This window comes from Stenella coeruleoalba, assembly GCF_951394435.1.
Source record: "Stenella coeruleoalba genome assembly, chromosome: 3".
NCBI lineage: Eukaryota > Metazoa > Chordata > Mammalia > Artiodactyla > Delphinidae > Stenella > Stenella coeruleoalba.
In genome coordinates, this window is record NC_137148.1 from 157316455 (window position 1) to 157334797 (window position 18343).

At 38.2% G+C, this 18343-nt stretch overlaps 1 protein-coding gene across 1 annotated transcript; it reads right to left on the bottom strand.

Moving 5' to 3' along the window:
* Positions 1–104: 104 nt before the first annotated feature.
* LOC307184933 (transmembrane emp24 domain-containing protein 2-like) lies at positions 105–11977 on the bottom strand (the record flags this gene model as incomplete). Its single annotated transcript, XM_079918680.1, has 2 exons — positions 11255–11977; positions 105–257 (listed from the first exon to the last, which is right to left on the bottom strand). Exons 1-2 carry the CDS (start codon positions 11837–11839, stop codon positions 105–107), a joined length of 738 nt encoding a protein of 245 aa, XP_079774806.1. The 5' UTR covers positions 11840–11977.
* Positions 11978–18343: the final 6366 nt, after the last annotated feature.

The following is an 18343-nucleotide window of genomic DNA, read 5'->3' on the forward strand; positions in this document are numbered from 1 at the left end:
GGCCTTCTGTCCTGGCCCCGCCGTAGGAGGCGCACACCCCGGGCCCATTCTCACCGGCAGTCTGTACCTGGGCTCGCCAGGACGGGGACTCGAAGCTGCGGCCCTTACTGCAGGCAAGGGGAACACCTAGAGCAGGGATATTTGTTGTCGCCGCCGCCGCCGCCAGGCCGCCGGACAAAAATGCGCGTGCGCAAAGGAGAATCGCAGAGCTTTTCCTTTCGAACTATACTTCCCAGACGTCTGCACTCTACGGCACTCTACGGGGTACGAGAAGGGCCAACGGTGGGAAGGCTAGAGTCTTGCTAGAAAAAGCAGTCTTGCTAGAAGGCAGAGGAAGTTGGAGCCTCTGCTGTAACCACATGTCCTCTCGCGCACCCTTTTTATTCATAATTATGATGACAATGATGGTAGGAGGGAAAGTGAATATGTAATAGAAAATGTGGACGACTAGACGTTTCCTGCTCCTTATTGGTTATTGAGAAAACTTAGAATCTAACAAATTTTTGAATTAAAAAAATTGTCTAAATTTTGTAGCCTATGATAAAAGATATATTTTTTAACTGACACATTGGGTAAAAACAAAAACATAGACCTAGTATTGCCCTTTTCATGACACTCATTACTTCTTTTAAAAGGGTTCCTTTAAATTGTAAAGCTTGTCTTCCAGTATTGACTGTACTTCCCTTCTTTACAACTGCATCCTCATTGTCTGGCACTGTACATACCAAATAATACGTATTCAATAAGTGTTGAATGAATGCTTTTTAAAATATCCACCATTACGGTTTACAAAAACAGACCTAAAATCAAAGGGTACCTTAAGGTAGAAAATAAAGAGATGAATTAAGATATACCCGGAAAAATAATATGTAAAAGAAATCTGGGATCACAATGTTACAAAGACAAGTATATTTCAAAGTAAAAATAGTTAAGTTGGACAAAATAGGTTGTTATGTATCGATAAAAGATAACAATACACATTACTAACCATTAGGGAAATGCAAATCAAAACCACAATGAGCTATCACTTTACACCCATTAGGATAGCTGCTATCAAAACAAACAAAGACAAAAACAAAATAATACAGAAAAAAACAAGTGTTGGTGAGGACTTGTTGAAATTGAATCCTTGTGAATTGCTGGTGACAATGTAAAATGGTGCAGCTGCTGTGGAAAATAGTACGGCGTGTCGACTTTAAAAAATGCACAACGTGCAAGTTGTGAGTCAAGTTTTATTTGGGGCAAAATGAGGACTATAGCCTGGGAGATAGCATTTCAGATAGCTCTGAGAAACTGCTCCAAAGAGGTATTGGGGGAGGTCAGTATATTTGTGATTTTGGTGAAGGGGGAGTACATGCAATCAAGCACATATTTTTTTGCAGAAGGTTTCTGCTAGTCACGAGGAGCAATCATCACCATGAAGGTGCTTAGTGCTTTTCTAGATATTAGGAGATGCAAGAATTGGACTCATAAAATTGTCTCCTGAAAATATCTGACTATCTGAAGACATGTTCTGCCAGTTTTTCCCAGAGCACAGAGTGCCTCATTTCTGCTCTCCACCCTGAATTCCTTTCAGGGGGTGTTGAAAGTCAGCAGCTGCAGCAGCACATCTACCTTGTAGAGGTAGATGGCAAGTGCCAATGGCAAGTGCCAATTTGTAGTTGACAGGCGGTTCCTCAAAAAATTAAAAATAGAATTACCATATAATCCAGCAATTCCACTTCTAGGTATATTCCCCAAAGAATTGAAAGCAAGGACTCAAGCAGGTATTTGTACACTAATGTTCACGGCAACATTATTCACAGTAGTCAAAAGGTAGAAACAACTGAAGTGTCAATGAATGGATGAATGGATAAACAAAATGTGGTCTATCCGTACAATGAAGTATTATTCAGCCATAAAATGAAGGAAAATCTAATACATGCTACAACATGGATGAATCTTGAAGACATGCAAAGTAAAATAAGGCAGACACAAAAGGACAAAAATTGTATGATTCCACCTATGTGAGGTATCTAGAAGAGTCAGATTCATAGAAGGAAAGTAGAATAGTGGTTACCAATGGTTGAAGGAAGAGTGAAATGAGGATTTATTGTTTAATGGGTACAGAGTTTCAGTTTGGGATAATGAAAATTTTCTGGAGGTGACTAGTGGTGATGATTGCACAACAATGTAAATATGCTTAATGCTATTAAGCTATATACTTAAAAATGATTAAAATGGTAAATTTTATGTTATATGTATTTTACCACAATAAAATATAAAATAAAATAACAATTATGAACCATTACTGGCAAGACAGCATTGAGATTTACAAAGTAAAAACAAGGTGGCAGACTGAATACACATAATTACCTCCTTTTTTTCTCTTCATATTCTTTAAAATAATAAAAACACATGTATAATTTGAAAAGTAATAAAAACCACACAACTCTAGAAAAATATCACCAGAACACCAGAAATTGATAATCTTGGAAGGCATGCAGCAGATATGTGCCCTGAGAGACAAAGGCCATCTAACAGAGCCATATGTCTCCTTGCATGGCCCTGCAATAAACCTTTTTCTGCTCCAAACTCCGACTTTTCTGTTTGTTTGGCATATGAACTTGTGTTGGGTAACAAAAGTATTTACACAGATTATAGTTCCTAGAATAGCTCTGATGGAATTAATTACAAATATAATTCATTACAAAATCAAAGAAAGTAAAATTTGTATGGATTACAAGGAAATGAAGTAAGTAAATTAATCAGTAAAACATTTGAGTCAAAATTAATGTTGAGGCATATTGTGAGGGTAATTAATCATGCAATTAAAACCCAAAATATTACAAAAGAGAGTGGCAAAGAGAATATGGTAGCAGGTTAGTGTTCTTGATTATTCAGGAGAATGACATAATTTCAGAAATAAGTTTTAAAAATCTTTAAATGTGTATGTTAAATATTCAATAGAACCCACTAAGCAAATCAATATATGAATATCTAACCAGCCACTGCATAATCTTTTTATTTGTAGGTTCAAATCTTACTTATTTATTTATTTTTATAATTTTTATTGGAGTATAGTTGATTTACAATGTTGTGTTGTTTCAGGTGTACAACAAAGTGAATCAGCTATACACATACATATATCCACTCTTCTTTAGATTCTTTTCCCATATAGGTCATTACAGAGTATTGATTAGGGTTACCTGCGCTATACAGTAGGTCTTTATTAGTTATCTATTTTATAAATAGTAATGTGTATATGTCAATCCCTGTCTCCTAATTTATCCATCCTCCCCTTCCCCATGGGAACTATACGTTTTTGTTTCACTTTGTTTTTGTTTTTAAAAAGAATTGTTTATTTACTGGACCTGGGGCAGATTAGATACACAACCAATTTTAAATTTACATCTTTTAACTCAATTTTGAAGTGTTTTCACACACACACACACACACACACACACGCACACAAATTTGCATGCAACAGTTGTCCTAAGGTAAAACACAGTCACCATAAACTGTTGCAAGTATTTTCACCCAAGGTTGAAAAATTGTTTATCCTGAACATGAAAAACTGTAACAGATTTAAATTAATTATATAAAACTTGTTACTTGTAGTTTTCCCCTTGCAAAGATACAAAAAAAATGTACAAGTAACTAATATACATCAGTCACAACATAATCCTGGATCATCGCCACACCAAAACTAGATGCTTCTTTAATTTTAACCCATCATCAGAGGCCAAGAGAAAGTCATTTTGTTTTATACGAAACAAAATTCACATGTGCCAAAAATGAAAGACCCAAGAAAAACAAACACCCTAGTGCTGACAGTAATGCTCAGTACACTAATTAAACAATGGCCAAAATGCAACTGATCAAAAATAAAATAGTGGCTGTATATCACTGCAAAGAAATCCAAGAGGCTTTTAACCCTTTGGCATCAGAAATCCAGATTTTTCCAATTATGTGAACGCATACCTCCTCCATGCTAAGAGTAGAGAAAGTGGATAGGCCATCATAGAAAGAAAAAGAACTACCGTTCACTGCAACACCCAGAGAATTGGCTTTAATAGCAACTTCTTAAAAGGTTAGGCAGAAACCAAAAAATGGTTATTAGCTGCTTGTGTCAACAATTTTAAGTGGAGGTGATTGAGTTCTAAGGTTCAAAGTAAAACTTTAAAGGGGAAAAAGTTGTTGGTTTAAGTCTTATCTTTAAAGCAAAAACAAAATAGACAAAGTATAAAAGTACCAACCTGGTAGCATACTCTAGTCACACAGCTCTGCCATTAGGCTGGATAGAAAATGTCAAGATTCAGATTGTTGTTTCTGATAAGTACTCAACAAAATGAATCTTTAATGACTTGAACTGCAGGATTAGGGATCCCAAGAATGCAGTCATTTTTAGTAAAGTACTATCAGTAAAGTACAATCCTGACCAGACTGCAATTTATTATAAAAACAAAGGAAAGAAGATATAATAAGGACTATGCACCTATATTCCACTTACAGTGCTTGAGTTCTGGAAGGACCTGTATAATGGAGGAAGAATTCAAATATGAAATCATGCCATCACATGTCAAATTTCACTATGACTTTCCTAAAAAATGTTTCTCCCCAATATATATTAATCACAAAGAAACATAATCTGTGAATGTACAGTTTAGAAAATAAAAACATAGAAACTAATGACATTATTACGACCAAGACGTTTGGTAAACAGCGAATTATGAGTTTGGGATCATTAGAAAAAGCCTTTATAAACAACCCTCTGGACTTCAAAAAAGTCTCTTCAGGAGTGGAAGGATGTGCTCTCAATCCCTCTTGTGAGAGCACCGGAATCACAACTGGCTGCTTGACAATCATCGACAGTGGGACACTGGAGCTCACCAGGGAAGATGCCCCACATCCAGAGACAGAGGAGAGACCGCAGTGTGATGGTGGGAGGGGTGCAATCACAGTAGGGTCGAGTCCCATAACTGCTGGGTGGGTGACTCACAGATTGCAGAACACTTGTACCACAGAAGTCCACGAAATAGAATGAAGTATCTGAGCCCCACGTCAGGCTTCCCAACCTGGGGGTCCAGCAATGGGAGAAGGAATTCCTAGAGAATCAGACTTTGAAGGCTGCTGGGATTTGATTGCAGGACTTCGACAGGACTGGAGGAGGCAGGGACTCCATTCCTGGAGGGCACACACAGAGTCGTGTGTGCATCGGGACCCAGGAGGGGGAGCAGGGACACCAGGGGAGACTGAGTCAGGCCTGCCTGCTGGTGTTGGGGGGGTCTCCTGCAAAGACGGGGGGCAGGCGGCTGTGGCTCACCATGGAGATGGGGACAATGGCAGCGGGAGTTCTGGGAAGTGCAACATGGCGTGAGCCTTCAAAGAGACTGTCATTGGCCCCACAAAGGAGCCCGAATGGGCTCCAGTGTTGAGTTGCCTCAGGCCAAACAACCAACAGGGAGGGAACCCAGCCCCACCCATCAGCAGTCAAGTGGATTAAAGTTTTACTGAGCTCTGTCCACCACCAGTCCCTTCCATCAGGAAACTTGCACAAGCCTCTTAGATAGCCTCATCCACCAGAGGGCAGACAGCAGAATCAAGGAGAACTACAATCCTGCAGCCTGTGGAACAAAAACCACATTCACAGAAAGATAGACAAGATGAAAAGGCAGAGAGAGGGCTATGTACCAGATGAAGGAACAAGATGAAACCCCAGAAAAACAATTAAATGAAGTGGAGACAGTCAACCTTCCAGAAAAAGAATTCAAAATAATGACAGTGAAGATGATCCAGGACATTGGAAAAAGAATGGAGGCAAAGATTGAGAAGCTGCAAGAAATGTTTAACAAAGACCTAGAAGAATTAAAGAACAAACAAACAGAGATGAACAATACAATGACTGAAATGAAAACTACACTAGAAGGAATCAATAGCAGAATAACTGAGGCAGAAGAACGGATAAGTGACCTGGAAGACAAAATGGTGGAATTCACTGCTGTGGAACAGAATAAAGAAAAAAGAAAGAAAAGAAATGAAGACCGCCTAAGAGACATCTGGGACAACATTAAATGCAACAACATTTGCATTATAGGGGTCCCAGAAGGAGAAGAGAGAGAGATGGGACCAGAGGAAATATTTCAAGAGAATATAGCTGAAAACTTCCCTAACATGGGGAAGGAAATAGCCACCCAAGTCCAGGAAATGCAGCGAGTCCCATAGAAGATAAACTCAAGGAGAAACACACCGAGACACAGAGTAATCAAATTGGCAAAAAATAAGACAAAGAAAAATGATTGAAAGCAGCAAGGGAAAAATGACAAATAACATACAAGGGAACTCCCATAAGGTTAACAGCTGATTTCTCAGCAGAAATTCTACAAGCCAGAAGGGAGTGGCATGATATACTTAAAGTGATGAAAGGGAAGAACCTAAAACCAAGATTACTCTACCCAGAAAGGATCTCATTCAGGTTTGATGGAGAAATCAAAAGCTTTACAGACAAACAAAAGGTAAGAGAAATCAGCATCACCAAAGCAGCTCTACAACAAATGCTAAAGGAATTTCTCTAAGTGGGAAACACAAGAGAAGAAAAGGACCTACAAAAACAAACCCAAAACAATTAAGACAATGGTCATAGGAACATACATATCAATAATTACCTTAAATGTGAATGGATTAAATGATCCAACCAAAAGACACAGGAGTGCTGAATGGATACAAAAACAAGACCCATATATATGCTGTCTACAAGAGACCCACTTCAGACCTAGGGACACATAGACTGTAAGTGAGGGGATAGAAAAAGATATTCCATGCAAATGGAAATCAAAAGAAAGCTGGAGTAGCAATACTCATATCAGATAAAATAGACTTTAAAATAAAGAATGTTACAAGAGACAAGGCAGGACACTACATAATGATCAAGGGATCAATCCAAGAAGAAGATATAACAATTATAAATATATATGCACCCAACATAGGAGCACCTCAATACATAAAGATACTACTAACAGCCATAAAAGAGGAAATCGACAGTAACATAATAATAGTGAGGGACTTTAACACCTCACTGACACCAATGGACAGATCACCCAAAGTGAAAATAAATAAGGAAACACAAGCTTTAAATGACACAATAGACCAGATAGATTTAATTGATATTTATAGGACATTCCATCCAAAAACAGCAAATTACACTTTCTTCTCAAGTGTGCATGGAACATTCTCCAGGATAGATCACATCTTGGGTAACAAATCAAGTCTCAGTAAATTTATAAAATTTAAATCATATCAAATATCTTTTCTGACCACAAAGCTATGAGATTAGAAATCAGTTACAGGGAACAAAACATAAAAAACAGGGCTTCCCTGGTGGCGCAGCAGTTGAGAGTCCGCCTGCCGATGCAGGGGACATGGGTTCCTGCCCCGGTCCGGGAAGATCCCACATGCCACAGAGCAGCTGGGCCCGTGAGCCATGGCCGCTGAGCCTGCGCGTCCGGAGCCTGTGCTCCGCAACGGGAGTAGGCCATAACAGTAAGAGGCCCGCGTACCGCAAGAAACAAAATCAACAACAACAACAAAAAAAACATAAAAAACACAAACAAATGGAGGCTAAATAATACGTTATCAAATAACCAAGAGATCACTGAAGAAATCAAAGAAGAAATCAAAAAATACATAGAGAGAAACGACAATGAAAACACGATGATCCAAAACCTACGGGATACAGCAAAAGCAGTTCTAAGAGGGAAGTTTATAGCTATACAAGCCTACCTCAAGAAACAAGAAAAATCACAAATAAACAATCTAACCTTACACCTAAAGGAGGTAGAGAAAGAGGAACAAACAAAACCCAAACTTAGTAGAAGGAAAGAAATCATAAAGATCAGAGGAGAAATAAATGAAATAGAAACAAAGAAAACAATAGCAAAGATCAATAAAACTAAAAGCTGGTTCTTTGAAGAGATTAACAAAATTGATAAACCATTAGCCAGACTCATCATGAAAAAGAGGGAGAGGACTCAAATCAATAAAATTAAAAAAAGGAGAAGTTACAGCAGACACTGAAGAAATACAAAGCATCCTAAGAGACTATTACAAGCAACTCTATGCCAATAGAATGGACAACCTGGAAGAAATGGATAAATTCTTAGAAATGTATAACCTTCCAAGACTGAACCAGGAAGAAATAGAAAATATAAACAGACCAATCACAAGTAATGAAATTGAAACTGTGATTAAATATCTTCCAACAGGGCTTCCCTGGTGGCAGAGTGTTTGAGAGTCCGCCTGTCGATGCAGAGGACATGGGTTCATGCCCCGGTCCGGGAGGGTCCCCCATGCCATGGAGTGGCTAGGCCGGTGAGCCATGGCTGCTGAGCCTGTGCAACTGGAGCCTGTGCTCCGCAACGGGAGAGGCCCCAACAGTGAGAGGCCCGCGTACCGCAAAAAAAAAAAAAAAAAAAATCTTCCAACAAACAAAAGTCCAGGACCAGATGGCTTCACAGGTGAATTCTATCAATCATTTAGAGAAGAGCTAACACCCATCCTTCTCAAACTCTTCCAAAAAATTGCAGAGGAAGGAACACTCCCAAACTCATTCTATGAGGCTGCCATCACCCTGATACCAAAACCAGACAAAGATACTACCAAAAAAGAAAATTACAGACCCATATCACTGATGAATATAGATGCAAAAATCCTCAGCAAAATACTAGCAAACAGAATCCAACAACACATTAAAGGATCATACACCATGGTCAAGTGGGATTTATGCCAGGGATGCAAGGATTCTTCAATACATGCAAATCAATCAGTGTGATACACCATATTAACAAATTGAAGAAGAAAAACCATATGATCATCTCAATAGATACAGGAAAAGCTTTTGACAAAATTCAACACCCATTCATGATAAAAACTCTCCAGAAAGTAGGCAGAGAGGGAGCCTACCTCAACATAATAAAGGCCATATACAACAAACCCACAGCAAACATCATTCTCAATGGTGAAAAACTGAAAGCATTTCCTCTAGGATCAGGAACAAGACAAGGATATCCACTCTCACCACTATTATTCAACATAGTTTTGGAAGTCCTAGCCATGGCAGTCAGAGAAGAAAAAGAAATCCAAATTGGAAAATAAGTAAAACTTTCACTGTTTGCAGATGACATGATACTATACATAAAGAATCCTAAGATGCCACCAGAAAACTACTAGAGCTAATCAGTGAATTTGGTAAAGTTGCAGGATACAAAATTAATACACAGAAGTCCCTGTCATTCCTATACACTAATGATGAAAAATCTGAAAGAGAAATTAAGGAAACACTCCCATTTACCATTGCAACAAAAAGAATAAAATACCTAGGAGTAAACCCACCTAGGGAGACAAAAGACCTGTATGCAGAAAACTATAAGACACTGATGAAAAAAATTAAAGATGATACCAGCAGATGGAGAGATATACCATGTTCTTTGATTGGAAGAATCAATATTGTGAAAATGGCTATATTACCCAAAGCAATCTACAGATTCAATGCAATCCCTATCAAATTACCAATGGCATTTTTTCTTACAGAACTATTACAAAAAATCTTAAAATTTGTATGGAGACACAAAAGACCCCAAATAGCCAAAGCAGTCTTGAGGGAAAAAAACGGAGCTGGAGGAATCAGGCTCCCTGACTTCAGACTATCCTACAAAGCTACGGTAATTAAGACAATATGGTACTGGCACAAAAACAGAAACATAGATCAATGGAACAAGATAGAAAGCCCAGAGATAAACCCATGCACCTATGGTCAACTAATCTATGACAAAAGAGGCAAGGATATAAAATGGAGAAAAGACAGTCTCCTCAATAAGTGGTGCTGGGAAAACTGGACAGCTACATGTAAAAGAATGAAATTAGAACACTCCCTAACACCATATACAAAAATAAACTCAAAATGGATTATAGACCTAATTGTAAGACTGGACACTACAAAATTCTTACAGGAAAAGATAGGAAGAACACTCTTTCACATAAATCCCAGCAAGATCTTTTTTGATCCTCCTCCTAGAGTAACAAAAATAAACAAATGGGACCAAATGAAACTTCAAAGCTTTTACAGAGCAAAGGAAACCATAAACGAGATGAAAAGGCAACCCTCAGAATGGGAGAAAATATTTGCAAATGAATCAATGGACAAAGCATTAACCTCCAAAATATATAAACAGCTCATGAAGCTCAATATTAAGAAAACAAACAACCCAATCCAAAAATGGGCAGAAGCCCAAAATAGACATTTCTCCAAAGAAGACATACAGATGGCCAAGAAGCACATGAAAAGCTGCTCAACATCACTAATTATTAGAGAAATGCAAATCAAAACTACAATGAGGTATCACCTCACACCAGTTAGAATGGGCATCATCAGAAAATCTACAAACAACAAATGTTGGAGAGGGTGTGGAGAAAAGGGAACCCTCTTGCACTGTTGGTGGGAATTTAAATTGATACAGCCACTATGGAGAACAGTATGGAGGTTCCTTAAAAAGCTAAAAATAGAATTACCAAATTTTTCAGCAATCCCACTACTGGGAATATACCCAGAGAAAACCATAATTCAAAAAGACACATTCACCCCAATGTTCATTGCAGCACTATTTACAAGTGCCAGGTCATGGAAGCAACCTAAATGCCCATCAACAGACGAATGGATAAAGAAGTTGTGGTACTTATATACAATGGAATATTACTCAGCCATAAAAAGGAACAAAATTGGGTCACTTGTTGAGAAGTGGTTGAATCTAGAGACTGTCATACAGAGTGAAATAAGTCAGAAAGAGAAAAACAAATATTGTATATTAACGCATGCATGTGGAACCTAGAAAAATGGTACAGATGAACTGGTTTGCAGGGCAGAAATTGAGACACAGATGTAGGGAACAAACGTATGGACACTAAGTGGGGAAATCCACGGTGGGGTGGGGTTGGTGGGGTGATGAATTGGACGATTGGGATTGACATGTATACACTGATGTGTATAAAATTGATGACTAATAAGAACCTGCTGTATAAAAAAAATTAAATAAAATTCAAAAATTAAAAAAATATATTAGGACACACAAACTAGCAATACATAAAAATGGTAATAATATATGATAACCATGTTGGGCTTTTCCAGAATACAGATAATTTTAACTCTAAAAATAATGTGATTCACCACATTAACAGATTAAAGAAGAAAATACACACACACACACACACACACACACACACACACACAAAATCTCTTCAGGTAGTAGATCTGTCCCAATGTCATGGTAACTAGAACAAGAGCTTCAAAGAAGGACCAAAGGACCACTCTGCTGTTTGTTCTGCCATTGATTGCTCTGTGTATTCTCTCCCGAACTTCCATGTATTCCTGTTCATGCTTTACAGCTGTCATCGCCACTGTGAGCTCATTAATCATTTCTTCTAGCTTGTTCTGGTGAGCTTCTGTTTCCATGTTTTGTCCTTTGGGCGCCTCCTCAATATCAATGGTGAACATCACTATTTTTGGAGTCATGGTGGACATCCTATTGCTGAAACAAAACTTACATGTTCCATCCATGTGAGCAGCAAATGTGTATTTCCCACTGGACTCCCAGTCTTCCTTATAAATTCCTTTATTATCAGACCCTGTAATCTCCACGTCAATGCCCAGGAAGATGCCCTCGGCCACCTCGAAGTTGAGGCCCATCTTGGTGCCCGAGGTGACCCGCTCGAAGAAGCACTCCTCTGCATGCACGTCAATGCTGACGAAGTAGTCCAAGGCCATGGCCAGGATGGCAGCCAGGAGCACCAGCAGCTCAGCGAGTGTCACCATGGTGGGGCTGGGGCCAAAACCAGGACCGGGACTCTGGCCTCCAGAGCCGCCATCGCTGCCACCACCACCTCAGCCCATAAGTTTGTTTTCTACATCTGTGACTCTATTTCTGTTCGTAAATAAGTTCATTTTGTACCTTTTTTTTTTTTTAGATTCCACATATAGGCGATATCATATGATATTTGTCTTTCTCTGACTGACTTACTTCACTCAGTATGACAATCTCTAGGTCCATCCATGTTGCTGCAAATGGCATTACTTCATTCTTTTTTTTTATGGCTTAGTAATATATCACATTTTCTTTATCCATTCATCTGTCGATGGATATTTAGGTTGCTTCCATGTCTTGGCTATTGTAAATACTACTGCAATGAACATTGGGGTGCACGTATCTTATTTTATATTTTTAAAATTAATTTTCATTGGAGTATAGTTGCTTTAGCATGTATCTTTTCAAAGTAGCATGTATACTTTTCAAAGTATATTCTCCAGATATATGCCCAGCAGTGGGATTGCTGAATCATATGGTAGCTCTATTTTTAGTTTTTTAAGGAACCTCCATACTGTTCTCCATAATGGTTGTACCAATTTACATTACAACCAACAACGTAGGAGGGTTCCCTTTTCTCCACACCCTCTTCAGCACTTACTGTCTGTAGATTTTTTGATGATGGCTATCCTCACCACTGTGAGGTGATACCTCTTTGTAGTTTTGATTTGCATTTCTCTAATAATTAGTGATGTTGAGCATCTTTTCATGTGCTTTTTGACCATCTGTATGTCTTCTTTGGAGAAATGTCCATCTAGATCATCGTCCTTTTTTTTTTTTTGGCGGTATGCAGGCCTCTCACTGTTGTAGCCTCCCCCCTTGCGGAGCACAGGCTCGGACGTGCAAGCTCAGCGGCCATGGCTCACGGGCCTAGCCGCTCCGCAGCATGTGGGATCTTCCCAGACTGGGGCATGAACCTGTGTCCCCTGCATCGACAGGCAGACTCTCAACTACTGCGCCACCAGGGAAGCCCTGCCCATTTTTTGATTGGGTCATTTTTTTTAATATATTGAGCTGCATGATGTGCTTTGTATATTTTGGAGATTAATTCCCTTGTCTGTCACTTCATTAGCAAATGTTTTCTCTCATTCTATGGGTTGTCTTTTCTTTTTGTTTATGGGTTCCTTTGCTGTGCAAAAGCTTTTAAGTTTCATTAGGTCCCATTTATTTATTTTTGTTTTTATTTTCCATACTGTAGGAGGTGGATCAAAAAAGATATTCCTGCAATTTATGTCAGAGAATGTTCTGCCTATGTTTTCCCCTAAGAGTTTTATAGTATCTGGCCTTACATTTAGGTCTTTAATACATTTTGAGTTTATTTTTGTGTATGGTGTTAGGGAGTGTTCTAATTTTATTCTTTTACGTGTAGCTGTTCAGTTTTCCTAGCACTACTTATTGAAGAGGCTGTCTTTTCTCCATTGTATATTCTTGCCTCCTTTGTCATAGATTAGTTGACCATAGGTGCATGGGTTTATCTCTGGAGTTTCTATAGTGTTCCATTAATCAATATTTCTGTTTTTGTGTCAGTAACAAACTTTTTTGATTACTGTAGATTTGTAGTATAGTCTGAAGTCAGGGAGTCTGATTCCTTCAGCTCCGTTTTTCTTTCTCAGGTTTGCATGGGTTATTCGGGGTCTTTTGTGTTTCCATACAAATTGTAAAATTTTTGTTCTAATTCTGTTGAAAAAGTCATTGGTAATTTGATAGAGATTGCATTGAATCTGTAGAGTGCTTTGGATAGGATAGTTATTTTGACAATATTGATTCTTCCCATCCAAGAACATGGTGTATCTCTCCATCTATTTGTGTCATCTTTCATTTCTTTTATCAGCATCTCAGCCTTAAGAGTACAGGTTTTTTGCCTCCTTAGGTAGGTTTATTCCTAGCTATTTTATTATTTTTGATGCGATGGTACATGGGATTGTTTCCTTAATTTATATTTCTGATATTTTGTTGTTAGTGTATAGAAATGCAGCAGATTTCTGTGTATTAATTTTGTATCCTGCAACATTACCAAATTCATTGATGAGCTCTAGTAGTTTTCTGGTAGTGTCTGTAGGACTTTCTATGTAGAGCATCATGTCATCTGCAAACAGTGATAGTTTTACTTCTTCTTTTCCAATTTGGACTCCTTTTATTTCTTTTTCTTTTCTGATTGCTGTGGCTAGAACCTCCAAAATTAAGTTGAATAAAAGTGGTGAGAGTGGACATCTTTGTCTTATTCCTGATCTTAGAGGAAATGCTTTCAGTTTTTCACCACTGAGAATGATGTGAGCTGTGAGTTTGTTGTATATGGCCTTTATTATGTTGAGGTATATTCCCTCTGTGCCAGCTCTCTGGATAGTTTTTATCATAAATGGGTTTTGAATTTTGTCAAAAGCTTTTTCTGAAGCTATTGAGATGATCATATGGTTTTTATTATTTTTTAATGTGGTGTATCTCATTGATTGATTTGCATATATTGAAGAATCCTTGCATTCCTGGGATAAATTCCACTTGATCGTGGTATATGATCCTTTTGATTTGTTGTTGGATTCAGGTTGCTTGTATTTTTTTTGAGGATTTTTGCATTTATGTTCATCAGTGATGTTGCCCTGTAATTTTCTTCTTTTGTGGTATCTTTTTCTGGTTTGGGTATCTGGGATATGGTGGCCTCATAGAATGAGCTTGGTAGTGTTCCTTCCTCTGAAATTTTTTGGAGTATCAGAAGGATAGCTATTAACTCTTCTCTAAATGTTTGAGAGAATTCGCCTGTGAAGCAATCTGGTCCTGGACTTTTGTTTGTTGGAAGTTTTAAAATCACAGTTTTGATTTTAATACATGTGATTTGTCTGTTCATATTTTCGATTTCTTTTTGGTTCAGTCTTGGGAGATTGTACCTTTCTAAGAATTTGTCCATTTCTTCTAGGTTGTCCAGTTTATTGGTGTATAGTTGCTTGTAGTAGTCTCTTATAATCCTTGTATTTCTATGATATCAGTTGTAACTTCTCCTTTTTCATTTCTAATTTTATTGAATTGAGCTCTCTCCCTTTATCTCCTTATGAGTCTAGCTAAAGGTTTATCAATTTTGTTTATCTTTTCAAAGAAGCAGCTTGTAGTTTCATTGATCTTTTCTATTGTTTTCTTCATCTCTATTTCAACTATTTATGCTTTGATCTTTATGATTTCTTTCCTTCTACTAACTTTAGGTTTAGTTTGTTCTTCTTTCTCTAGTTACATTAGGTATAAGGTTAGGCTGTTTATTTGGGATTTTTCTTGTTTCCTGAGATAAGATTGTATTTCTATAAACGCCCATCTTAGAGCTGCTTTTGCTGTGCCCCATAGGTTTTGGATTGTCATGTTTTCATTTTCAATTGCCTCTAGGTATTTCCTCTTTGATTTCTTCAGTGATCCATTGATTGTTTAGTAGCATATTGTTTAGCCTCCACGTGCTTGTGTTTTTTATAGTTTTTTCTTATAATTTATTTCTCATCTCATAGCATTGTGGCTGGAAAAGTTGCTTGATATGATTTCAGTTTTCTTAAATTTACTGAGGCTTGGTTTGTGACCCAAGATGTGAACTATCCTGGAGAATGTTCCATGTGCACTTGAGAAGAATGTGTATTCTGCTGCTTTCAGATGGAATGCTCTATAAATAGCAATTAAGTCCATCTGATCTAATGTGTTATTTAAGGCTTGTTTTTCCTTACTGATTTTCTGTCTGGATGATCTGTCCATTGGTGTAAGTGGGGTGTTAAATTTCCCTGCTATTATTGTGTTGCTGTCCATTTCCCCGTTTATGGCTGTTAGCATTTGCCTTATATATTGAGTACTCCTATGTTGGGTGCATATATATTTACAATTGTTATATTTTCTTCTTGGTTTGATCCCATGATCATTATGTAGTGTCCTTCCTTGTCTCTTGTAACAGTCTCTATTTTAAAGTCTACTTTTTATGATATGAGTACTGCTACTCCAGCTTTCTTTTGATTTCCATTTGCAAGGAATATCTTTTTCTATCCCCTCACTTTCAGTCAGTATGTGTTCCTAGGTCTGAAGTGGGTCTCTTTGTAAACAGCATATATATGGGTCTTGTTTTTGTATCCATTCAGCCAATCTATGTCTTTTGGTTAGAGCATTTAATCCATTTATATTTAAGGTAATTATCAGTATGTATGTTCCTATTGCCATTTTCTCAATTGTTTTGGATTTTTTTGTTGTTGGTCTGCTTTTGTTCTCTTCTCTTGTGATTTGATGACCATCTTTAGTGCTGTGTTTGGGTTGCTTTTTCTTTTTGTGTGTGTATCTATTGCTGTTTTTTGTTTGCAGTTTCCATGAAGTTTTGATATAGCAGTCTGTATATGTACAAGGCTGTTTTGAGTTGCTGGTCTCTTAATTTCAAATGCATTTCCCATTTCCTGTATTTGTACTCTCCTCTTTTCATGGTTGCTTGTTTTGATATCATATATGTGTATGATAATTCCCTACTATTACTTTATGTTTGCCTTTACTCATGAGCTTTCCCATTTGTGATTTTCTTATTTCTAGTTGTGGCCTCTTTTTTTCCCTCTTGCTTAGAGAAGTTCCTGTAGCATTTGTTGTAAGCCTGGTTTGGTGGTGCTGAATTCCCTTAGCTTTTGCTTGTTTGTAAAGCTTTTGATTTCTCCTTCAAATCTGAATGAGAACCTTGCTGAGTAGAGTATTCTTGGTTGTGGGTTTTTCCCTTTAATAACTTTAAATATATAATGCCACTCCCTTCCAGCCTGTAGTTTCTGCTGAAAAATCAGCCGATAACTTTACGGGGATTCCCTTGTATGTTGCTTTTCCTTTGTTTCTTTTAATAATTTTTCTTTGTATTTAATTTTTGTGAGTTTGATTAATATGTGTCTCAGTGTGTTCCTCCTTGGGTTTATCCTGTATGAGACTTTCTGTGCTTCCTGGACTTGGGTGACTGTTTCCTCTCCCATGTTAGGGAATTTTTTGGCTATAATCTCTTCAAATATTTTCTCAGGCCCTTTTCCTTTCTCTTCTTCTCCTGGGACCCTTATAAGTTCAAGTTCCCTTGTTTCTCCTGGAATTTACCTCTACATTTCCAAATTAAATAAAACAAAAGCAAAAGCAAACTTATGTTGCTATTTTTCTACTTTAAGATATTAAATATCTCAGGCTTCCCTGGTGGTGCAGAAGTTGGGAGTCCACCTGCTGATGCAGGGGACATGAGTTTGTGTCCCGGTCTGGGAGAATCCCACATGCTGTGTAGCGGCTGGGCCCGTGAGACATGGCCGCTGAGCCTGTGCCTCCAGAGCCTGTGCTCCACAGCAGGAGAGGCCACAACAGTGAGAGGACTGCATACAGCAAAAAAAAAAAAAAAAGATATTAAATATCTTAATGTTTTATCCATGGTTTCATTTGTTTCTATTTTTTTTAATTTAGGAAATATTTGGTACAATGGTTAGGAAGTATAACTTGGTATCCTTCTTTGTAGAATGCAGAAAGTACTAGTAACTACCATTGACTTGTGAGGATTAAATGATCTAAAGTACAAAAAGCATTTAGAGCCCCGGCAAATGTAACCACTATACAAATATTAGACATTATTATACTATTATTGCCATTATGTTTTTAATCTCCATTCTCAATCCAATCCTCCAACACTCCCTCCACCACCACCACCCCGCCACCAGTGGTAACCATTCTCCTGGATTCATGTTGGTGTGTTTAAAGTTGTCCCAGAAGTCCCTGAGACTGTCCTCATTTCTTTTCATTCTTCATTCTGTTCTGTGGCAGTGATTTCCACCACTCTGTCTTCCATGTCACTTATATGTTCTTCTGCCTCAGTTATTCTGCTATTGATTCCTTCTAGTGCATTCTTCATTTCAGTTATTGTGCTATTCATCTCTGTTTGTTTTTTCTTTAAATCTTCTACGTGTTTGTTCAGCATTACTTGTATCTTCTTGGTCTGTGCCTCCATTCTTTTTTTTTCTTTTTTTTTTTTTTTTGCGGTACGCGGGCCTCTCACTATTGTGGCCTCTCCCATTGCGGAGCACAGGCTCTGGAGGCACAGGCTCAGCGGCCATGGCTCATGGGCCCAGCCGCCCCACAGCATGTGGAATCCTACCAGACCGGGGCACGAACTTGTGTCCCCCGCATTGGCAGGTGGACTCTCAACCACTGTGCCACCAGGGAAGACCTGTGACTCCATTCTTTATCTGAGATTTTGAATCATCTTTACTATCATTACTCTGAATTCTTTTTCAGGTAGATTGCCTATCTCCTCTTCATTTAGTTGTTCTTGTGGTTTTTTCTTGTTCCACTGTCTGCAACACATTTCTCTGTTGTCTCATTTTGTCCAACTTTCTGTGTTTGTGGTCTCCTTTACACAGGCTGCAGGATTGTAGTTCTTGCTTCTTGTGTCTTCCCCTGGTGGGTGAGGTTGGTCCAGAGGCTTGTTTAGGCATCCTGGTTGGAGGGACTGG